Below are 25,609 nucleotides of genomic sequence, written 5' to 3'. Positions count from 1 at the left end.
CAGTAGTGGCTGAGATCAGAAGTATTTTTAATTATTAGTATTAATTATTTGTATTAATGTAGCACCTAGGACCAGTGGCAGGTATCTAGTTGCCCAGTCCTGATGGAAGCTAGAGCAGCAGTGGGTACACTCCAACCTCTGCCACTGGTGTAACGGATTGTACGCTGGTGGTAGATGATAAATAGCAGTGCTCTGCTCCATGACACTCCCTCCAGCCCACACTGTGCCCCAAAACACCCATGACACTTTTCCCGACCCCCCTTTACATCAGGGGGGAGGGATAGCTCAGTGGTTTGAGCATTGGCCTGCTAAACCCAGGGTTGTGAGTTCAATCCTTGAGGGGGCCTCTTAAGGATCTGGGGCAAAAATCAGTGCTTGGTCCTGTTAGTGAAGGCAGGGGGCTGGACTCAATGACCTTTCAAGATCCCTTCTAGTTCTAGGAGATAGGTATATCTCCAATTATTATATTACTTTCTGTCAGTAGAGACAGGGATCTGTTTTAAGGCCACTTTGTGAATTATTTAATGTTTAATATTTCAAATATACATGTTTTGGTAAAAACACAATAAAATATTAATTGTAAAAGCTAACCAAACTTATCTGTATTACATGAATATTTAAATAAAGTATATCATACATATACGGCTTGTGCAACAGATGTGATACATATCGCTTAAGGCATGTGTCAAACTGTGAAAACGCCAAATTACTCAGACACCACTGAACTTGCCTCAATGTGTCAGACCTGATATTTGTTAGATATTTATCAGCTTAACTTTTTTCACGCTATTGATGCACTGTAGAAAAAAAACCCAACTGTAGTTCTGTGTTTACCTACCTTACATCATTTAGTTCATAGTATATGTTTCTGCTCTCGTCCTTGATGTAAATGGCAACACTGGGAGACTCCAGCATTTTCATTGTCAGCTGCTGGGGGAAGGCACTTACGAAGAGGGCACGAATCGTGTCTGTGCTTGTAATTTCATTCGGCATCCTTAACTGTTTTGTTTCATCTCCATACTGAAGATATAAAACTCCTAAAAGCAAAATACAATTGAAGATTTTTTTTTAAAAAATGCATGGAATAAACCTAGACTCCAAAGTCCACATAAAGCAAAATCATATATTTAATTCTATACTAGAATAAGCAAAGCTAGATGTGTCTCTCTCACATACATCATACCTTTTCACTACAATACTGGAATGAAGAATGTCTCGTGGATATTGATTATTTGTTTCTATACCACAGAGTATTCCCAAAGCAACGTGTTATTGCAGGGGATCTATTTTTACTGTTCTTTAGTTAGATCAAAAGTTTACATTAAAAGAGCTAATTTTAAAATAATACTAAAATGAACCCATACTACAAGGAAGGTGCAGGTAAGTCATGGGAAATTTTCTGTCAGCCGAGGGAAAAATTAATCCGTGTATCACTTAGGTTCTTTTAAGCATAAACTCTTTGCTTTAACTTCACACTTACTCAACGGGGTTGATTTTCAAACCAGCTCCCCATTTTTGCAAGCATAATTTTGTGCCCACAATTGATTTATCAGCAATTTATTTATTTATAAAATTGTAGGTGAAATTCATAGTAGGAACAAAGCTGAAGTCACTAAAAAGCAGATCTAGCTTGACTATCAGACACTTTAATTTTGAGTGTTTCTGTGTGAAATGGTTTGCAAGCTTAATTATAATCTCTAACACATCACGGTATAGTATAGTAGAGGGGGTGGAAAGAAAGAATCTGAGTCATATATAGATAGATGTATAGATTTTAAAGCCAAAAAGGATCATTCCAATAATCTAATTTGGCTTTCTGCACAACACAGACCAACAAACCTCCCCCAGCAATTTCTGCATTAAGCCTATCACTTTTGGTTGAGCTTCAGTACATCTTTTATAAAGGTATCTAGTCTTGATTGAAACACTGCAAGTGATGGAGAACCATCATATGTAGGTAAATTGTTCCAACAGTTATTTACCATCACTGTTAACATTTTGCACTTCATTTCTAGTCTCAGTTTGTCTAGCTTCAGCTTCCAACTAGTGGATTTTGTTATGTCTTTTTCTACTAGGTTAAAGAGCCATCTACTATCAGAAATCTCTTTCCTTATGTACGTACTTGGAGACCATGATCAAGTCACCTCTTAAACTAAATAGATTGAGCTTCATAAGTCTCTCAGTACCAGGCATGGTTTCCAGACCTATTTTTCTTCTAGTCAAAAGTAATTGTCAATATTTTGCACTTATATACTGCAGTGCCTTTCATCAAAGGATCTCAAAACAGACTTTAATTAATTACTGGTATGTCCAACAATATTCCCCTGAGGTAGACAAGTACTGTATTATATTCATTTTACAGATGGGCAAATGGAAACACAGAGGCCGTCCTCTCCTTGTGGATTCTCGTATTTTCTCCCACTGGACCTTGCTCACTAGGGGTGAGATTCTCACTCCAACACCATCCCCTTTCTGATAGAGTGACATAAAATGGCATAAAAAGCCTTGAATCTGGCCAGGGGAGAATTCCCCCAGTGTAGGAACTGAGGAAGACAGCCACAGACTATCCTGTAAGACCTGGCATCTGAGCCATGCCACGAGTAGGAAGGACATGTTGGGGGTGGTGCCACAGCCTGCCTATAGGCATCTGAGGACAGGCTGACATGATGTTAGAGAGCCCTGAGGGGCTACCTATGTTACACCAGTGGCCTCTCCAGCCCCTAGAGAAGCCCTGAATCAGGAGGGCACAAAGGTACTTGAAGAGAAGAGAATGACAGATCTGCTCAAGTGTGACTATGTTGCTCTTCTTTGGTTAGTCCTCAGAGGATATAAGCCACAATACCAACAACTCATTTTCTTCTTTAAGTCAGCTGTTTTTTTGGTAAGGGAACAGAAATGCCTAAATATTATCCTTACTGATGATCATCCGGTCTATGGTGCTACCGCCCAAATTACAAAACCCATTTAGATAGTGATATCTTGGTTTAAAGTCAAAATTGGTTATACCACCAATGATGGGGTGGTGGAAGGGTTTTATTTTGTATATTCATGAGCTACCACCAGTGACTAAAAGTTTGTGCTCAAGTCCTGGGACATGAAGCCATTTACTGAAAAATATAGAAGACATATTAATCTAAGATGAGTTTTCTTTATCCTCAGCTCTTAGTATTTTTCTCATTATGTTGCCCATAATTGCTGTAAATGAATGAATGCACATTTTGGCAGGTGTTCCCACAATCAGTGAGCAGATCATTGTACCTAGAGCAAGAGAAGGCAGAACATGTTAATTTTTATGCATACTAATCAGACTCCTCAACACCAGATAACCATTATTTAATATTAGGCTGCTTTTAAAATGACACTGTCAGTACCTTTTCTATAGTATTATGAATGGATGATATTGTTATGAGCTGGGTTAAACCTTGTTATGGGTTGAATTAAAGCCTCATTGAAAATGAGGTGTGAACACACCCTTCAATTAAGATAAGTGTAAAACACAGTTAAGGGGCCAGACCTAAAACTTTGACATAATTTAGTCTGCCCAGTAACTAGGAACACATGGATGGACGGTTCCATTGGGCATTGTTTTGATCAGATGTGCTTGTGGCATAGGTGCTAGAACTAGGGGAGCAGGGGTGGTGTGGGGTAGCGTGGAAGAAGGTGCTGCAGCATTCCCTGGCTTGAAGTGGTTTCCATCATATACAAGGTTTACAGTTTGATTCAGTGGCTCTCAGCATCGCCAGTATACAAATTGTTCCAACACCACTGGCGTTGTGGGGAAAAAGTCTAGCTGGAGGGAACAGACAAGAAACAGAGAAACTCAAAAGCAACAAAAAAGCCAAGCAGTAGCCTGTAACCACAGCACAACCCTGAAAAAAGCCTAGAAAAAGGTTCTGGGTCAGGGTTGCTGGCTAAAGGAAGATTGGGCCTGTAAACTAAGAAACGACTCCTTTTGTTTCTGGTTCCTCCTGTGTTTGGAGAAGCAGGACATTGTACATTCTTTGTAAATGAGTAAGATTGCATCCAAGAAAATACCAGACTCCATCATCAGTTTCTACTTCCAGCTGAAACTTTCCCAGGGTCCTGAAATTGACTAGCTGCTCGGGTCAAAAAGGGGTAACAATATCATCCTGTGTCATTAAGGTTGCACTCAGATTCCATTACAAACTCTATTTTTAACCTTTTCCTTTGGCAGGCAAAACTGGACTGACCCATAAATTGCCAGATTTACTCCAAAGATTTAGGAGAATTTTTCTGAAAGTTTTTTTTTTAAATGGCCTATACCTCAAAAACTGTTAAGTGAACTTTCTTTACTCTGAATTGAAATTATGATTTTTTTTGTTAAACATCCTTGAGAACTCATGTAGTAGATATATTTGAAGAAAATAAGCTGTAATTAATCAACATTTTAATGATTATATCTAACACCTGTATTCACTGTTCTTAAGCAAGAAAAAGTTTTGCATGTGATTACTTTCAGCGTATACGAGAATTTTTCTTTGAAGGTGGCACTCAAAATGTTTTTAGTTGATAAAAGATACTTAACATGACACTTTAAAAGTGATATATCGATGCCATATTTTTTAAAAAACTCAGTAACCAAACAAAACTTTTTGTTAACTTTAAACTAAGTTTGCTACTATGTATGAATATCAAGAAATGTTAGTTTAAAACAAAACAAAAAAAACCCTTTAGGGGATAAAGGGTTTGGAACATTCCCAAACAGCCTTAACTCTGCCCTTCCTCACACACCCTCAACCTATACATCGGAAACTCACTTACAGTTGTTTTAAGAGAGATTTTCCAAATAAACTTATATCTAATCTGGAATGATTGTGCCTTAACAATATAGAGGTTTTATGTACAAATCACAGAGTCCTTTGGTCCATAAAACTTATTAGCATGGGAAAGAACATTTTCAAAGGAATTATGGTAAATTCTCCTTCTCCTATTCTCCCTTATATTGCACACTTTTTAAAAGCCCCTGCCTTTTCCATTGAGTTGCCTGATCCATGTCATAATATGGCAGTACTTTAGGGTGTTTCCTGTTGGAGAAAACTAGCTGTTCATTCCAAAAAAATCCTGTTTCAGCATGATAGACGAAAAAGGGACTTTTAGATCCATTATTTTAAATCATCCACCTTGTTCCACACACATATCTCGTCAGGCTGAAACTGGGATAACTGGCAACACCCTAATGCCCAGCTTGAAGGAAGCAGCTACACCCCTGGAGTCATTTCTTATTGTCAACTAATAAATTACTCACATTAAAACTACAGCAAGAGGAAATAGTGTCTAACCCTGGTGTAGCTCTCATTAGGACAACAGCATAGCTGCCAGCAAAGCTGATGGAAAAGAAGCCAAAGGAAACAAATGCTAATGTTTTCATGCATCCTAATGCTCCTCTTGCACTTACTCTTCTGTCACAACAGATTCGCTAGAAAGATTAAGATTGTGCTGAGTTTTTACGAACACAAAACAAACAAGACAACAACGCAGAATGTAATAGGCTTAACTTCAGGAGGACAGGTAACAGAATAATGAAGGCTATAGTATATAACGCATCTGAAAGTAGTAACTCGAGTTAAACAATGCTACTACTGCTAATTCTAAGCATGTCTATAGCAGCAGCTTACTCCACAAGTGGTCTCATTGACATCAATGTAACAACTATTTAATATCAATAAGGGTGTCAGAATCTGGCCCAAAGTGAATACTGGAATATTGATACTAATGTCCCCCAACAAACAGATCAGATTTTGCCATGAATGTTATCTGAGACAAATATAGTATAGTATTTAAGGGTGTAACAGAGGTCAGAACCCACATTGTTCTTCTTAGACATGTATCAGACAAATAGAGATAACACACATTGGTGTCCTTATCAGTGAATTCTGCAGACACACACAACTTTGCTACAGCAACACTTCTTGTAATGGAGAAGAAATTCCTTAGTATACAGTTGTTACTATCCCCACACTCAACACTAGCCTTTCCAGCTATACAGCACATTCTTTCAGAACTAGTCTGAGGTCATTGCCATCATCCTTGTGGTATTTCTAGCCTGAAGCCCTAGACTATTTCCTTTAGCTCCAATCTGTTGATAATATCTGTTCTCTAAATTTAAAAAGGGGTCTCTTAATATTCATAGCTATCTTCACAGAATCACAGAATCAACGGGCATAATCTGTGGCATGAAATAAAACTAAAAGTATATGTTTAATTTAATTTTCTTTCTACCAGAATAGCATGAATAGTTTTGTTCAAGTTTCTCCAGCTGTTTGGTAGTGTTTTTCAGTAAATGTAAAAAAAGTGTTGTGTTTAGTTCCTTAAATCTACATACTGCTAATCTGTCCAAACCTGTTATTTACTGAGACTAGCTGTAATAGGTCTGTTTCATCATGAAAAGAACACACAGGAAATGCTAGGGTTATATATTATTTCTACCAGTGTATCCCATGAAGTTGGGATGCGTATTCCATGCACCACTCAAATAGGAAAGATTGTAGCGTTTTACAAGTGCCTGCTGCAAATGGATGAGTTTAGCCTGGATCATAGAAAATAAATTAAAATAAAATACTAGTTCTTTTGCTTAGAGAAGAACTGATGACAATCCAAGTGGTCACTTATGATGCTCAGACTGTCATCTTTTTATATGTGAAAGTTCACAATTCAGTTAGATGAATGGGGCAGTTCATGCTTCTCAAAACTATTGTTTCAGGCTGTCGGATTTTGGGCAACGCTGCTTCAGTTTACTCAGCAAATTCTACAGTATCAAGGAATACAGAGGGTTCTGCTTATCAATATAAAGGACAAATATCCACATTAATACTTTGAGATCTTGTGGCAGCCTTTAGCATCATTAGTGATACAGTCCTGCTGACCCATAAGACGTGCCATGGGACTGGGCCGCACAACTGCAATGCAGTTTAGCTGGGACTGACTGGGAAAGCCACATGTAGGTTTCAACCAGTTCAGCATTCAGCAGCCCACCTTCTGAGTGTGATAGATTAACAAGAGCATATTACTTAGGGGCTAAGCATATTACAGTGGGTCTCTGATGCCAGATATGATTCAAGGACTTATTAACTAATTTTTAAAACACTTGATGCTCTAGTTCCTGGTCTGACTACCAGTGAGAGACCATCCTTCACTCTGCATTTTACTGCAGAAGTGGCTATGAGCAGGGATATTAAAGCTGATGGTCCCTCAGACCAAAATTCTTAGGGGCTTGCAACAGGTATTGTTTGGGGATAAGGAGCAGTAGGGAGTTCAATAACCAAGGCCACTGTGCTAGACTTGCCACTTGATATTAAACATGGAAGAGGGATTTACATATATGGTAGAAGGCAGGATTTGGCCTATTTTTATTGTTTTTCAGTGGTTATCCATAAATAATTTGCCAATTTTACTGTACAGATGTGGACAGAGCACTGGACTGGAAGTCAGAAGACTTGGGTTCTAATTCAGGCTCTGCTACTGACCAGCAGTTCAACCTTACTCCATTGTCTGTGCTTGTGTTTCCACCCACTCTCCCCTCACCATGCATTTTGGTCTTGTTTGTTAAGATCACAAGCTCTTCAGAGCAGCAATTATCTCTCACTATATGTTCATATATTACCTAGCACAATGGAGCCCGATTTTGGTAAGGATCCCTTGGTACTTCTGTAATACAAATAAATAACAATAATGAAAAATTCTTGCTCAAGAAAAACAGCAGGGGAAATAAACAGTCCCAGAAATGTGCCTATGTAGCTACATTTCAAGCTAAACCTGTCTCTGAAGGCATGCTCTGGCTCAGGGGCCTGATGCTCCCCTCCTTTCAGCTGTTTTACACCAGTGCAACTGCACTGAAGCCATTTCAGACTTACACTGACACAAACTGTTGTACCGAAGAGGAGATTCAGACCCCCTATCATTTGACCCACAGTATGCATATAATGGTTTTCAGCACAATGTGTATGTGCTGAGGCTGTAATGCTAGAAAGGATTCTGGCTCCTTGGAACAACTTTTTTATTCCTCAGGTGCACATAAGAGATATCCGCTCACACATAAAGGAAGAATGGATTAAAGTAAACAATACATGTGATTACCCAGCTTCTCTTGGGAAGGTGTACATTTCACACTTCCCCTGGGTATAGTCCAAGAAAATGTGTAAGTACAGTAAATGAAGTATGAAAGCTTTTATGGACTAGCATATACCGGTATGGTTGTTTACGTCGCTTTGTTTTTTCTGCTGCAAAATGTTTCAAGTAAGATAAAGTATTTCTTTTGAAGTCCAATAAACATCAGTCATGATTTTAAACTAAGGAAGGAGATGAAGTCTAGAAAGAACTGACCAGAAAAACTAGAGTTACCTTAGGATATTTTCATTTCCTAGGATTCCTGTTTCAATCCCATAATTGAAACTGGTTGTTTCAGGCTGTTTTTCCTGCAGAACTGCCAGCCAACTCTAATTTTTCTGACTATGACAGCAAATAAGTACATGTTCATTTTTGCATGTTGATGTGCTTTTCATGCATTACAGAGTCAATAGACAGGACAGGGGAAAATGATTTGAGAGGATTAACTACATTAAAGCCATACACAGTCCTTAATTTGAGATGCAATTCCCAACGTCTTCCAGGGGAGTTCCCCCCTATGGTTTACCAGCTATATGATATATGGCCTAAAGGCAGTGGTGGATTAAACCTAGAGGCCAAATCCAAAACCCAGTAAATCAGGTCCTAAATGGGGCTGGATCCAATCTTAGCAGAAAAATCTCTAAAAGCAAATCAAGGGCCTCCTCCCCAGAATGACTAGTGAATGCTAACAGCCATATCATATTAACAGCCATATCATTTTTTATTTTAATATTTTATAGAAACCTGACAACATACATTGCATGTGCGCGCGCGCGCACACACACACACACAGAGCTAATCCCACACAAAAAAGTACATAATTCCAGTTAATCACATAGGGTAGAGCACTAAACAGAATCAGGAGACCTGAGGTCTATTCCCAGTTACACCACTGGCCTTCTGGGAGACTTCAGTCAAGTTACTTCCCATTCTTTGCTCCAGTTTCCCCGTCTGTAAAATGGGGATAATGACACTGACCTGCTTTGTAAAAAGCTTTGACATCTATTGATGAAATGCAGTATTGGTGTGTAGGTTAGGTATTATTCAATTAGTTATTATAGAGCTACATATTTATTATTATTATATCTGAATTATGTAGCAGTGCAATCTTTACTCAAACCATTGAAATCTGTCTGTCCGTAGTGAAGTAGAGAGTCATGAGATAAATCATCAGGGAAGATTTTAAAAGTCCAGACTCCTGCTGTGCCAATACTTAAGCATGTGTGTAATGCTACTCTTGTGAGAAGTCCCACTGAAGCTTACGTATTGGCAGGATCAGGCAGTTTCTGCTTAAAAACAGTGCTGATAAAGTCAATGGACTACTTAGGTGAGCAGGCATAAACAGACCTCTCACAGTAGGGTTATTGTGTTATAAGTCAAAAATACACCTAAGGGTCACCCTGTCCCAAAACCACCGACCAAGATTTAGTAATGGTTTGTCACCGTGATGGTATAACTTAATTTACCCACAAGGTGAGAGCTGGGTGTGGTGGGGTGGAGGAGTGTGTCGCACTGTGATAAAAGTTTATTTAATGGTAGCCAAGATAATACAACTGGTTATAAAAAAACAGAACAGGGATGTTATTTAAATTGGAACAAACAGAACTGGATACTAGCTACCTGTAATAACATCCCTCCAGCTGCCCTCTTACCCTCTTTCTGGTTCTCAGTTTATTCACAGACTCTGTTTCGCCCCATCTCTCTGTCTCCCTTGCCTGCACCATCTCCCTCTTCCCCCTCCTGCTGAGGGGAGTGAACATCTCATCTCAGTTTCTCAGGAGTAGCTACCTCTCCTCCATGAAAAAATTTACAGTACATTCACCCTGAACACACCCTAAATCATATATCCCCATACGGGATCCAGTCTCTTTACCATATTTATATTCCTTCCCCTTTAAATATGCTGTTCCTGTGTTGAGTTTTGGACTGGCTTCTGGGATGATGATTTCTCAGAAGAAATCTATACCCAGGCTTGATCAGGGCACCTTGAGCTTTCAGTCATAACAATGTCTGCCTGGATTTCTCTGACACTTTTAACGCTACCACACAAACACCTATCAAAATTTCCTGATGCTCACAGACACTCTCATCCAGGTTTCTCGCTTCACTTGGCTCTGTGTTCTTCACCTGAGGATCCAAAGACAAAAAAGGGTCTTGGCCGAACATTAAGTAAAACGGTGAATACACTGTGAAACTGTGTATATGCCCATTGTAGGCCATTACCAACTCTGGCAGATATGGATTCCAATTTCTATTCTTCTCTGGCCAAAGTGCCCTTAACATTTCATCCACAGTTTGGTTAAATGGTTCACATTGTCCATTTCATTGTGGATGACACTCATAGAGATACCATATACCTGGCATAATCCCTGGATGACTCCAGCATCAAATTTCCTCCCCTGATCTGAGTGCAGCCTGGTGGGACACCCAAAATGCTCACACCAATTTTTCATGATTGCTTTATCAGTTGTGTGGGCAGACTGATTACTGGTATTTCCACCATCTACCTGGTGAACATATCAGTTAAGACCAGTATATTTTCATATCTGTCCATAGAGGGTTCCAACAATGTGTAGTTCTTTGCTAGCACTTCTAAAGATGCCAATACATTCATACAGGTTAAGACCACCTTCTCTCGAGGAAACACATCTCTAGCGAGAGCACACCTCTTGCACTGTCATATCGAGATCTATACATCTTGAGTGTGCAGTAATGGAGGTTCTTTGAGATGTGTCCCTCTTTGGGTGCTCCACTTTAGGTGTTCGTGTGCCCCTGCACTTGTAATCAGAGATTTATGGCAGCAGTGCCCAGGTGGGTCACACATGCATGGTCCCCGTCCCCTGCCGCTTCAGACTGTAAACTGGTGTTGTGTGACCAAACCCCCTCTATTCCTTCTCTACTGCAGAGCCTAATAATAAACTCTGAAGTAGAGGGGAGGAGGGAGGATAGTGGATACTTTATCTTTGAAGAAGATTGGGTAAGGGGGGGGGTCAACCATGAGCACTCCCAGTTCTCCCACTCTCCTGGTGGATGTAATGGCCATTAGAAATGCAATCTTCATGGAAATATGTAGCAGGGACCTTGTCGCCATAGGTTCAAATGGAAGGCCGGTGAAGGCATGGAAGACTAAGTTGAGGTCCCATGGTGGGTTAAGATTTCGAACTTCTGGGTAGGAATTGGAAAGGCCCTTGAGAAAGCGTTTAGTAAGAGGGTGTGTAAAAGTACAGAATCTGTCTGCTTTGCGATGGAATGCCATGATGGCAGATAGATGTATTCGCATCAAACACATGGAAAGACCCATCTGTTTTAGTTCTAGCAAGTAAGACTAGAATGAGAGGTAAGGGGGCTGAGCTAGGAGAGGCCTGTTTGTGTTGGCACCATGAGTTGAATCGCCTCCATTTATATATGTATCAGAGTCAGGTAGTTATCCTGTGGCTGTTTAACAAAAAGTATGTCTGTGGAACATGTCATTTCAGATCCCGAGAGCCAGGCAGAACCACGCTTTGAGATGGAGTCTTTGAGGCTCCGGAGAGATGACATGTTCTGCAATAGCAGGAAAAGTAGAAGAAGGAGTGTACTTGGCGGACAGACTGCCATGTGGAGAAGGTAAGGATACCATGTTTGTCGCGACCAAGTGGGGGCTATTAGGATCATTCTAGATCTGTCTTGTCTGATCATGTGAAATACGCAGGCCACGAAGGGGGTGAGAGGGAAGACGTATAGGAGGGGAGCACTCCATTTTATGAGGAAGGTGTTGCCTAGAGAGTGTGTACCGAGTCCCTCCCTTGAGCAAAACTGGGGCATTTGATATTTTGTGCAGTTGCAAAAAGTTCTATTGTTGGAAACCCCCAAGTTCATAAAATGGTTAGGAGTACGTGTGTGTTCAACTCCCACTCATAGTCCTGATAGAAGTTCTTGCTCAGGGTATCTGCTATGGTTTCCTGACAACCAGGTAGGTCTGATGCTGTAATCTGGACATTGTGCTTGATGCACCATTGCCAGAGTCACATGGCTTCCACCCAGAGGGAGTGTGACCATGCTCCTCCGTGTCTGTTTATGTAAAACATACCAGTGACATTGTCCGTGAGGATCTGCACCATCTTGTCTTTGATTATTGGTAAGAAGTGGGAGCAAGCGTTCCGGACCGGTCACAGTTCTAACAGGTTTATATGAAGATGGGACTCTGTCCTGGACCATTGACCCTGTATAGAATGTGGTTTCAGGTGTGCCCCCCAACCTAGAAAGGATGCATCCGTGGTGGAGGTGAGCAACAGTGGATTCTGCAGGTAGGGCACCCTCCTGCAGATGTTGTTTGGATTGGTCCACCACAAAAGGGAGTCTTTCATTGTGTCTTTCATGTTGAGGCACTTGTTTATACGGAGTCAGGCTTGTAGACACCACATATGTAGTCTTGCGTGTCTGATGACAACGGTCGTGACTGCCATATATCTTAGAATTTGTAGGCAAGTTCCGACAGACACTTGCGGGCTGTTTTGTGCCATGGAGATCAAGTTGGTTAAAGTCAGAAATCATTTTAATGGTAGGGAGGCAGTTGAGGTCTGCCCCAATAAATTCCAGGTGTTGAACTGGTGTCAGAGTAGATTTTTGTATGTTTATATGAGGGCCTAACCTTGTAAATAGAGTTATTGTGTGTTCGGTGGACTTTAGTGCTCCTAGGGTGACCAGATGACAGAGGTGAAATATCGGGACGTGGGGGGGGGCAAGGGGGCGGGGCGAGTCGAGCAAAAAAAAAAAGAAGTCGGCGGCGGAGCGAAACAAAAAACAAAATAAAAAACCCGCCAGAGCACAGGAAAAATTGGTGGGGGCTGAGAACCCACCAGCAGCTCCACGCCCCGCTCCAGCTTGCCTCTGCTCTGTCTCCACCTCCCCCCTCGGGGAGGGAGGGTAGCAGCACGGAGAGCCCCCCACATCAGCCAGAGGGACCTGCCAGGGGGCCAGGTGAGACCCAGCAGTGCTAGCCTTACCTGGAGCGGCTCCCAGTAAGCAGGCAGGTCCCCTCCCTCTGGCTCCTAAGGTTCGCGCAGGTCGGATCAGGTTGAGGGGGGCAGGGGGGGCTCGCTGCCGGCGCCTACAAGCCCCACCCCTGCAGCACACAGCAGAGACCTCCTCGGCGCCTCTGTGCATGCCTGGGGGAGTGGGGCTGCAGCACTCTGCAGGCTTCTGCCGGGGGAGCGGGCGCCAGGAGTTCAACTGTACTGCCCCAGGGCTCAGGAAGAAGAGGTGAGCGGTGCCGGCAGCATCAGCTTGCGTCCTCCACCAGACGGTTCCCCGATATCGGGACAAAGTGCGTCCCGACCGATGGAAGATCGGGACGCGGGACAAGTCCCCTAAAATCGGGACTGTCCCGATAATATCGGGACGTCTGGTCACCCTAAGTGCTCCCTACAGTGTCGGTGCTTTCAGCAGACAATCATCCAAGTAGGGAAATATCATGATTCCCTCCCTGTGTAGGTAGGCAGCTACTATGGCTAGTACCTTTGAGAATACCTGAGGCATGGTGGAAAGGCCGAAGGGTAGAACTTTGTATTGGAAATGATTTTGTCCTATTGCAAATTGTAGAAACTTTCGATGTGAAGGATGGATGGATATATGAAAATATGCGTCCTGGAGGTTGAGAGTTGAGAACCAGTCTCTCCTTTTTAACACTGGGATTGTGGTGCTTAGTGTGATCATTTTGAATCACTGTATTTTCAAAAATTTGTTGAGTCGCCGCAGATCGAGGAGAGGTCTCAAGCCTCCTGTTTTTTTCTGTGTGAAAACATAATGGGAATAGAACCCCTTCCCTCTGTACTCAGATGGTACGGGTTCTACTGCTCCTAGAAATATGAGGTGGGTTACCTCTTCTTGCAGTCTATGCTCGTGAGAAAGGTCCCGGAAGAGGGACGGGGCAGGGGTGGGTGGGTAAGAGGTTTGGACGTAAAGGGGATGGAGTAACCGGTTTTGATCATTTCTAATACTCATCTGTCTGTTGTAATACTCTGCCAGATCAGGTAACGTGGAATCAGGCGATCTCCAAAGGTCTTGCAAGTGGTAGATGACTCCAGCATTGAAAGAGATGGGGTTCTCAGGCCCTCAACCAAATTTGTTGTCTGGAAGTCGATGACTGAGATGCAGTATTTGCAGGAGCAGATTGTTGTCTTCTCGAGGTTTTCTCTTTCCGCCCCTGAGGTCATAATATCTGTGGCATTGTGCATACGGAGGGGGTTGGGATCTTTGAGGGGCTTGATAACTTCCCTTCTTTTGATCTTAGGTGTGTAAATGCCCAGGGATTGCCCAGACTCTTGACTCCTTGAGAATGTGTAACAACTCATCTGTTTTCTCCGCAAAGAGTTTGGATCCCTTGAATGGTAAGTCTTCTATCCTCAACTGCACTGGCTTTGGGAATCCCAATAGATGGAGCCAGGATGTCCTCCTCATAACCACTGCAGTCGCTATGATCTCGCTACTGAATCTGCTGAGTCAAGAGCAGCCTGTGATGCTGTTCTGGTTATGAGTTGACTTTCTGTGATGATAGATTTGTACTGTTCTTTTTTGTCATCTGGAATAAACGCAGTACATTCAGAAAGATTTGCGTAGTTATTGTGGTCATACTTTGCCAGTAAGGCTTCACAGTTGGCTATTCTTAATTGGAAGGTTGCAGCAGAGTATGCTTTGTGGTCGAAAAGGTCAAGCCATTTCCAGTCTTTGTAATAAGGGGTGTTTCTGGGTATTGCTGTCTACCACGTCCATTGACTGCATCAATCACCAATGAATTTGGCATTGGATGTGAAAAGAGAAATTCAGTGTCCTTTACAGGCACATGGTACTTATCAGACCTCTTACAGGTAGGTGGAATCATGGCAGGAGTATGCAAGAGCAACTTTACAGGTTCCATAATCACACAATTCATCAGAAGGGCAATTTTAGATGATGTCCAGTGAGGTAGCAACTCTCTTATAGAGTCTTGGAATTGTTTGAAGTCATCACCTGTGTTGGCAGGTGGGGTCATAATAGTGTCATCAGATGAGGATGAAGAGAAGTGGACTTCAGGTGGATTGTCCTGGTCAGAGAATTCTTCCTCCTCTTCAGCCCCCTGTTCTGAGGTGTCAGGCGGTCCTTGTGGTGTTAATAAAGGTGATTGATGTGTGCCAGCTCTGGAAAGACTGGCATATACACGTTGTTGTTGTTGTTGTTGTGGATATGCTGCCCACAGGCTCCAAAATGGCCATTGTGGCAGGAAGGGCATAGTGAGAATCCAGGGGTGCCCGTACCAGGGTTGGTTTGGAGGATTTGCTGGGTAGTCCTTGCACAGAAATGCATGCGTGATGGGAGCAGCCACAGGGGAGGAATGTTGTGGAATGTGCCCGGCATCCTTGTCTCCATCTTCATCCTCACTCAAGAATTGCGGAGCAAAAGGAGGTGGAGGGCTGGGTTGAGCAGGTACCACGAGGACTGAGGTACCGTCAGTGCTGAGGATGGGAGATTCCAGCATAGAAGAGATGGTGAGGTCTTTTTGGCAAAGGAATTGCTGCGAAGTGGATGGCATTGGTACCGTTGGTGTGGTAGGAATCAGTATTGCTGAAACCTACCCATCGCTACTGATGTGTGACTGGAGTGCATAATGTCCGCACTAGGTGGCATCAGCATCAGTGGGGGTGCTGAGGTGCTTGGCACCGAGTGTTTAGTCACGTCTAGTGGTACCACGGTATGGGGTTTCATTTTCACCTTGGTTCCTGTGTCCGAGCTCGGCTGTTTGGCTGCTTTTGTTTTCTTGGTACCAATGGTGCCGGAGGGTACCACTGTTTCGGCCATTGTCATGGCCAGTGTGGTCAGTATCTTGGCCAACTCCAAAGTAGGGGATGTGGTACCCTGATTTTTTTGCCGCCTTCTTGGTGGGCTGATTGGGAGGGGCCACGTGGGGTGAGTACCTCAGGCTCAGACGCCGGATGGAGAGACTTCTCCATGAACAGGAGTTTAAGTTGAAAATCTCTAGCCTTCCTGGTGCAGGCTTTTAGATTGTGACAGTGCGAGCACTTCTGTGGTATATGTATCTTGCTGAGACAGTGGACACACTGTGAGTGCTCACCTGAGAGAGGTATAGAAAGTCTGCAGGTGAACCCTGGGGAGCCAGGCATGTCCCTCAGGGAGCGTACTCTCCTCATAAAGGGGATACAAATACTTTGCTGCGGCGGTGAAAACGGAAACCTACAGCCCTATGAGGATAAATTAAAATTAATTTTTTTTTGAAGAAACGAAAGTACTAAAGCTAACTATTCTAACTGAAAACTAGAAGCTAAGGGAAACTATTCTACATAGAAAGCTGTGAGGTGCTGCCAGTTGCTCCAACTGAAGCCAAAGGTGATAGAGAAGGAACTGGGGGCGGGGAGGGTTGGTTGCACAGCACCCAAGTTAACCGCCTGAAGCGGCGTGAGATGGGGACCGTGCATGTGTGACCCAGCCGGGCACTGCTACCATAAATCTCCGATTATGAGCGCAGGGGCGCACAAACACCTAAAGTGGAGCACTCACAGGGACATCACTCGAAGAAGAACTCTGAAGTACCAAAATGATCTCTCTGATTGTGCTTGGCTTCAGGCATCTCCCTTCAGAGCCATCTGAACACTATCAACTGTAGCAAACTCTCGCCATCCTGAGGGTGTTGCAAGTGGTAATATAGCAGTCCTCGTTGTAAAACAAATCTGTTTCACCCTCACATCTATTTCAGTCTTTTTCCTTGCCCTCAATAAGAGCAACAGCAACAGGACAGATGTCCAGATGCTCCATCTGCGTTTTTCTCAATGCCTCAGGGGAATAACTAATGTCCTGTAATTAGATACTTCTCACCAGACAACACAGTCCCACAATTCTTGTCTCTGAGTGCTCCCTTTGCCCTTCCATCCAAAAGTTAGCCTGCTACTTCTGGTTTAATGAAGATAAAATCATTCGGTTGATGATCTCCTTTGGGTTCATTCCATGTAGGCAATCTGGATAGTACACTTCCATTTCCATTCACTTTTCTTGGTTTGTAACAGATTTAAAAATCTAATTCAGCATGTTTTGCCAACCATCAGTTTTCCACTGCATGCAAATCTGTTTAAATACTTGAGGGGACTGTGATCTGTCTTCACAGTAAACTTTTTATAGATCAGATATTCTATGGATTTCTCCATAGCAACCCAATTTAAATCCAGCAATTCCAACTTGAATGCAATATAATTCTGGTAATTTCTTTCAGACTTCCAAAGTCCTCTACTGATGTATGCTATCACTCATTCCACTCCCTCCTCTACCTGGCTCAATACAGCTCCTAAGACATCTTAACTCATCATCCCTCAGTCCTATCACTAGCTGATCCTTCTGGATGGCATCTGGGTCTGTCACGTGGCTCTTATCTCAATTCTGCACTTTGGAGAGTTTCTCCTGTAGATTGTAGGCAAAATCCTGTTTCATCCTCTTCCTGATTTCTCTCACTAAATTCTTGTGAGCGATTTCCAACAGGGGCCTTGTCCCCATACACACGAATCAGCAACTTGAAAATGTTCTCTGTGCTTTCTTCTCCAGAAGGAATAAGGTACTTTACAGTGTCTCTGGCTTGTCCTTTCAGGTGGTCCTTAACAACCTCAACTGGAGCTTCCCTTAGGGTCCTTTGAGCTGCCTTAATCTGTCTTACCCATTCGTCAACAACCAGGTCCCCTGGTTTAACCACAGAAATCCAGAGTTTTCTTATCCCTGGGCATATACAAAGTATATAACTTGGATACTTCTACTAAACAGTTGATCACCACCTTAGCCAGAAACAATGCCTTCCTCTGCTCTTGTCTTGCCTCGTGCAGAGTGGACACCTGCCCTGTAATTCTGGGCTCTTGCTCAGTCAACAAAGTCTACAGTGCTTTAAACTGTGCCTGTAGCCCCTCCATGATGCATCCTGTTGACTCAGAGATACCCTTCACCAGTCCAGAGATAAAGTTACTCCAATACTCAACTCCGGTCCCCTACTTGATCCTGTTTGTGATGCCAAACAGGTGTAAACAGACCTCTCAGTGTAGGATTACAGTGTTACATTTGAAATACATCTGAAGGTCACCGCATCCCAAAACAACCAATCAAGATTAGTAACGGTCCGTTACAGTGGTGGTATAATCTACTCAGCAGGTGAGAGCTGGCGGGATGTTACACCATAATAAAAGGTTATTTAATGGTAGCCTAGATAATACAACTAGTTGTCAAAAAATAACATAACGGGGATTTTTTTTAAACCAGAGCAAACAGAACTGGATTCTGCCTACCTACAATAACATTAAATAGATTAAGAATATATACCATAAAAATGTATAATGGTTTGGATATACTTTTACACACACACACACACACACACACACACTCTCTAACTTACTACTGAGTGTACTTAGCTAAATATAACCTCTAAATACAGAAATATATCTATATCTCTATATGCACAGGCTAGTACCTTATAGGTTATTTTTTTCTAGTTCAAGGTTCCCCTTTCCTCAGCTACCTCACTGGGTGCTGTCTGACACCTCCGTCAGTCTTTGAGCCTCACATGCTTCTTGTGACTTCCTGAAGAGATAGTCTTAACTCCAACGACGCTTGCAGCAGTGCAAATCAAATCAGACCCACTGGATCTCAAGGCCTTTGGGTCTCCTGTTCTGGATCTTGGGAACCACATGGATCAATGATAGGAGATGACCAGAATCAATGGTCAGGAACACACCGCTCAGTGGTTTGAGCATGGGGCTGCTAAACCCAGGGTTGTGAGTTCAATCCTTGAGGGGGCCATTTGGGGATTGGTCCTGCTTTGAGGAGGGGGTTGGATTAGATGACCTCCTGAGGTCCCTTCCAACCCTGAGATTCTAAACATGGACTGACTTAACCAAACAGCTTTAAACTAAAGGGACCCTCTTCTGCACATCTGTTTGTCCTGCTCAGTCTCTCCACTTACTCTTAGTTTCTCTCAGACCTGATTTCCCTCTGTCCCTCTGGCTGCCCTCTCATCCTCTGCCTGTTTCTCTCAGTTTACTTACAGACTCTGTTTCTCTCAATCTCTCTCTCACTGGCTCCCCTGCCTGCCTCTGTCCCTGAACCTTCTCCCTCTTCCCCTCCAGCTGTCACTTTCCCTCCCACTGAGGGTCAGGGCCAACTCCTATAAGTTGCTCAGAGGGACGGGCTATCCTCTGTCCATAAAAATATGCATTCACTCTGAACATCCACTTCCTCCAAATCATATATCCTCACACAGGGTCAAGTCCCTTTACCTTATTTAAATAAAGTTATGCAATTTGCTTATGTGTTTGCAGAAGAAGGGCCCAAATATAAGGACCAGTGGGTTTTAAAAGACATTTCAGGGAAGAAACTTCTCTGAATGGTCCACTTCAGCTGCTCTGGCTCCTTCTCCCAAAGCAGGGAGCCACGAATATCACCAGCTATTGAACACCAGCTTTCTAGGCAGGCAGGCTGGCTGCTGGTTGTCCCTCTTCCCTCAGATCCCAACATGACCTTATCCCAAAGGGTAAGGGAAGAATCAATCAGACCCCATGCTGGGTCTATCTGTTGTAGCCTGGCTGCCCAACAGAAGTGAGTGGGAAAGTCCACTGGGCTGGGCAGAGAGGGAGATGGGGTGTGTGAAGCTGCCCCCTCTTTTGAGTGCCTATAGACTGCAGCCAGCACTCAGTGGAGATACTGTCAGGTGGGAGTAAGGCCAGGAGCCCACTACGCAATGGTGTTCTTGAACCCTTCTCCTATTACCACTCTCTCCTGTTCCCAAGTCCCCATGGTAGATCCCACCACTCTTTGTCAGTGCCCTCCTCCAATGGCTCCTCGGATGCAAACCTTTGTGTGTCCATGTACCCCCTTCCCAGTCTGGTACCCAGAGCCATGGATTCTGCCTTAATCCAACCCTGTTTATAGTGCCCAATCCTGAGAAACACTAAGCACCTGCAACTCCCATTGTCTTTAGTAAAAGGTGGCAAATGCACAGCACCTCTCAGAAACGGGCCTTTACAGCCTGATTCTGTGAAGTGCCTTGCACCCTCCGCTGCTCTGGAAGTCAAAGAGGATTGAAAGTGCTTGGCACCTGACAAAATCACGTCTCACTGTTTGCAACTCACAAACATTTGTCAGTCTGCATTTCTTTAGAGAGGCATTAAAACAATGACATCAGTGCAATCCAGCACATACATGCACATACTGATGTTTTTGACAGGTTGCATAATATAATTGTGTACTTGTCCATTTTTATTTCCTTTAGGCAAATTGCAAGTGAAGTTTGTTGAGAGCTTTTGAGCCTGTCCGGGTTTGAGATTATTCTTGTTCTGACAGTTTTGCTAGAATTCCCCCCACCCCGAGATATCAAGTTGGAAGAAATCCCAGCTTTCAAATAAATATTTTAAAATATATTTTATTTTGTCCCTCATGGAGGATTAATTCATTTTAATGCTACATTTTGTACTCAGGTGGCAGATTGATGAGAAATGTGCTGATTCTGATAGACCCTTTTGTCAAGAAAGACCTTAATTTCAAGAACCATGGCTAAAGTTTAAAATGGATACAGGGCTGGAATGTCTCATGGGCTGGCTCAACATGGCATGAATTGGAGCCTAGCATGTCATAATGACCCACAGTCATCATTAGTAAGGCTACATTTTAGTCACGGGTATTTTTGGTAAAAGTCATGGACAGGTCATGGGCAGTAAACAAAAATTCATGGCCCATGGCTTGTCCATGACTTTTACTATATACCCCTAACTAAGCCTTGGGTGGGGAGCTGCTGGTGCTCTGGGAGGGCAGTCTAGGGGCGCTGCGAGTGCTGGGGTGTGTGTGGCCTGGGACTCCCGCTGGTGCTGAGGGAGAGGGGAGCAGCACGCAGCCTGGGACCCCCGCTGGTGCTGGGGTGGGGTCGGCAGGACTGGCAGGCTCCCTACCCAGCTCTGCGTGTCCCTGCAGCTCCTGGGGGGCGGGGGGAGGGAAGGTCAGAGTGGCTCTGCATGCTCCTCCTGCCACAAGCACCAGATCCGCAGCTCCCATTGGCCAGGAACTGCAGCCAATGGGAGCTGTGGGGGCAGGGCTCATGGGCGCAGGCAGCGCGCGGAGCTCCCTGGCCCCTCCGCCTAGGAGCTGCAGGGACATGCCGGTGGGAGCCAGGGAGCCCCTCACCTCAAGGTAAGCGCCGCCCCACACTCCAACCCAGTGTCCCTAGCCCTCTCCCACACACCTAAACTGCTGCTGCTGGCCCAGGAGCTACTCAGCTCAGGCAGCTCCTGAGCCAGGACCGGCCACTGCAGAAATCTTCCATTACCGACACCCAGCCTCAGGGCCAGCTCCAGACCCCAGCGCGCCAAGCGTGCGCTTGGGGCGGCGTGCCGCAGGAGGGCAGCAGGCGGTTCCGGTGGACCTCCCGCAGACATGCCTGCGGATGGTCCGCTGGTCCCGTGGCTCCGGTGGAGCATCCGCAGGCGTGCCTGCGGGAGGTCCACCAGAGCCGCGGGACCAGCGGACCCTCCGCAGGCACGTCTCAGGAGGTCCACCGGAGCCGCGGGACCGGCGACCGCCAGAGCGCCCCCCGCAGCATGCCGCCCTGCTTGGGGCGGCGCAATTCGTAGAGCCGCCCCTGCCCAGCCTTAATCATTAGTACTGACTGACAAAAACATGATGCCTGAGTAGCCAAAGTGCATTTCCACTATTCTCACTCACTCCACCTCCTAATAGACATTTATTCAGTCTGTATTTTAAAAAACAACCTGATTCCACTTGACTTGGAAAAAATATGAATGTCTATGAGAATACGATGTTTAAAACAACACTGTAAAGTTTATTAGGCTTAAACCCATAAAAATCGATCATTTTTCCTCTGTCTTAAAAGAACAGTGTTCAGTAGTTTAGGATTAAAATTTAGGTTTTGTTTAAAAACATCTAAGTAAATAAAGGGGCAAGGGTACGTATTTACAAAATATATTAATAGAAATATTTTCATGTACTTTTAAAATTTAAATGAAAAAAAGCTTTTTTAAAAAATGTAAATATTCTCTTGCAGTGCTAGAAATACAAATAAAACCAACAGCATCATGCTGCTGTACAGGAAACAGGATGTAAAATGGACTATGGCCTGGATGCACTAGAACACATTTTTAAATGCATGTAGATCCCTTTGCAGGATTGCAGCCTATGAATGGGAAAAAAAAACTGACCAGGTATTTTTTACTCCGCAACTTGCATGAAGTATATTAGCATGCACCCCAAGTTCAATGTTTACTGTTTTTAGTTTAGTTTTAGGGGTATTTTTTTTGTTTTTTTGTTTTTGTTCCTTAGCATTAGTGAAACTGGTTTTAAAGAAAAACATTGGAGGGATTGATAACAATAGAGTACTATATTACCATAACAATAAGTTGTACAAGAAGTATTAATTTACACCTGGGCAATTTTAGGACTAATTTTTAGCGTACCTTTAAATAAAATATATGCAATTAATATTTCCTAAAATAAGAAATCTGAAGTGACAGATTCAGGGGATAACAAAGTATTTCCATCTATATTTTTAGCAGATTGATCCCAAGTGTTGTGGGAAATTTAAGTCACATGTGTAGTTGTAAACACTTCTACCCCACTTGCAGGATGAGAAAAGGCCTTATTTCACATCTTAAACTAAAATACCTTAAAGGTGCTTCAGTGTCAAATCTAAATACTCTAAATTATTTCATATCATGTGTCAAGGTTCCTCCCCCACTCTGAACTTTAGGGTACAGATGTGGGGACCTGCATGGACACTTCTAAGCTTAATTACTAGCTTAGATCTGGTAACACTGCCACCATCCAGAAATTTCAGTGTCTGGATCACTTTCTGTCCCCCCAAAACCTTCCCCTCCCTGGGCAGCCTTGAGAGGCTTTTTCATCAAGTTCCTGGTGAACACCGATCCAACCCCTTGGATCTTAACACAAGGAGAATTTAACCATCCCCCCTCCCTTCCCCCACCAATTCCTGGTGAGTCCAGATCCAATCCCCTTGGATCTTAACACAAGGAAAAAAATCAATCAGGTTCTTAAAAAAGAAAGCTTTTAATTAAAGAAAGAAAGGTAAAAATTATCTCTGTAAAATCAGGATGGAAAATACTTTACAGGGTAATCAGATTCATATAGCCCAGAGGAACCCCCTCTAGCCTTAGGTTCAAAGTTACAGCAAACAGAGGTAAAATCCTCTAAGCAAAAAGGAACATTTACAAGTTGAGAAAACAAAAATAAGACTAACACGCCTTGCCTGGCTATTACTTACAAGTTTGAAACATGAGAGACTGATTCAGAAAGATTTGGAGAGCCTGGATTGATGTCTGGTCCCTCTTAGTCCCAAGAGCGAACAACCCCCAAACAAAGAGTACAAACAAAAGACTTCCCTCCACCAAGATTTGAAAGTATCTTGTCCCCTTATTGGTCCTCTGGTCAGGTGTCAGCCAGGTTTACTGAGCTTCTTTACCCTTTACAGGTAAAAGAGACATTAACCCTTAACTATCTGTTTATGACATCATGTCACTTCACTCCCATCTTTTGCCTGTTTTTTGCCTATCTAGACACCTGTGATGTATGAAAGACAAGTTGATATTGTCAGGATAAATGCAATGCAGCTCTCTCTACTTTAGCATGGGTTTGAGGGGATGGTCCACTATAAGACATGTGAAATGAGAAATGAAATAACATTTTCTGATGGAATTTGTGATGGCTTTTGAGAGCCCACTGCTTGAACCTGGTAGACTGCACATCACAGATGGTCCAAGTGTTAAATTATCCATTGTTAAATTTTCATAATAAGATTCTCTCTACCATAAAACTTGTGACCATAGGGCAGAGCCACTCTTTAAATAATGGCTGAGGCAGATTTACCTATTGCCAACCAACGAGGATGATATTTTCTAGTTTGGCCTATGGAGAAGAAAGCACTGAACAGAATGTCTGTGTGCAGCGGAGAACAGTCCATGTTGAGAAAAAGGTTTTAATTGCTTTTTGTCTAGCTCAGAGGCCCCAGTTCATTACTGGAATGGATGATATATCTTGAAATGACTGGCCTGTGTGCATGTGTGTATTTTAATACGGATGCCTGAATGGCCAAATCAGGTTATTGCTAAACACACACAGTGAATGCTAAATGCCCTGTAAATCAGTAGTAAGACATACAGGGTTCCCACAGTATTATATCCCTACAAAGTTCCAATGTACTCTACATACATATAGTAAATTACATTTTCCAATAAATCTGAGCCAAGCTGATGGTCTGAGGACTCACTAGACAGCACTGACATATGGGCAGAACCGGATTCTCCATATGTATAGTAAAAACATATAAGCATATGAGTATGTGCTTAAAAGCAGGTTTTAAACAAGATCTCATTGGGTTGGGTGGAACTTTCAGGCTGTCCCTTCAAAGTGTCCTCCATCAGACCAACTTGTCCCTTCCAGCTGAGGTGGATGAAGCTCCCTCTGGAGTCCATCTCCTGGCTTTGGCCAGAGTGGGCCACTGAGGAATGATGTGAGACACTCTCTCTCTCATCCCCAAATTTGTGTGCTGCCCTTTTTAGCATTGCTAGTGCCTGCTGGCTTGGAGAACCCTTTTTAGTTCTGTTTTCTATTTTTCTTTTTAATTTGTTCTGTTCGTCAGATATCAAAACACTCTAGACAGAAATTGCCTTGGATCACTGAGGAATAAATAAACACTTGTGATCAGTTTATGAGCTCTCTCTGTGATGTATGGTGCAGCCTTTGGTTTATGTCATTCTGCATGTAGGGAAATGAGATCCTACAGAAAATAAGCAACATTTCAGTTTATTACCATTGAGAAACATGCTTTCCTCAGAAATCTGCATGCAAGTTATGATGTCTTCCAACATCAGTCTACCTGCCCTATGGCATTATTCTTCAAAAATCTAGTTTCTACCTCTGCCATTCATCTGTTGGGAAGAGAATCTCTCCAAGAAAAATAAAATCTATTGCAAAACCAATTCTAGTTTAAAATTAATTTTGTGGAAAAATTGAGCTAAATTCAACCTTCAGATGTGGGGGAATTCAAAGTGCTGTAACAGGAGGAGCAGCTTCCCCTGAGAAGAGCCCCTCCTGGGGGTGAAGGATCGAACTGCTGTTGGTTGTGCCTCAACTCAAATCTGAAGGCACCTTCCTGGAAAAGTAGGGTAGTTTAATCACCATGTCCATTCAAATCCCTATTCTCTTTACAAAGGCTGCCATAAAAGATTCCAGCGGTAATGTGAATACCATCCCTTTTCACTAGGAATTGGGCCACCACCAATCAGCCATTAGACATTAATCATTTTTCGTTATTACAAATTGGGCAGAATTTGAACATCTAAGATACAGAGACCTTCCTTTGTATCTCATGTCTAGAATTAAGGTCCCATCTTGTAAACACTCATCACTTAGTACAGTGTTTACTACCACATAGTAAGAATAATACTTGGTAATATATATTTGAGGTATT

The 25,609-nt window shown here is 43.1% G+C and overlaps 1 protein-coding gene across 11 annotated transcripts in view; it reads right to left on the bottom strand.

Annotated features, from left to right (window-relative positions):
- Positions 1-25,609, bottom strand: part of KIAA1217 (KIAA1217 ortholog) — a 247,137-nt gene that overhangs the window by 97,645 nt on the left and 123,883 nt on the right. For all 11 annotated transcript variants that reach the window (XM_045004436.1, XM_045004429.1, XM_045004435.1 and 8 more), the window contains one exon: positions 839-1,037. In XM_045004436.1, coding sequence (XP_044860371.1) covers positions 839-1,037 — 199 coding nt within the window. The remainder of the gene's footprint in view (positions 1-838; positions 1,038-25,609) is intronic.

The sequence above is a fragment of the Mauremys mutica genome, chromosome 2, assembly GCF_020497125.1.
Source record: "Mauremys mutica isolate MM-2020 ecotype Southern chromosome 2, ASM2049712v1, whole genome shotgun sequence".
Taxonomy (NCBI): Eukaryota; Metazoa; Chordata; order Testudines; family Geoemydidae; genus Mauremys; species Mauremys mutica.
This window is presented reverse-complemented; position numbering and strand designations above follow the sequence as displayed.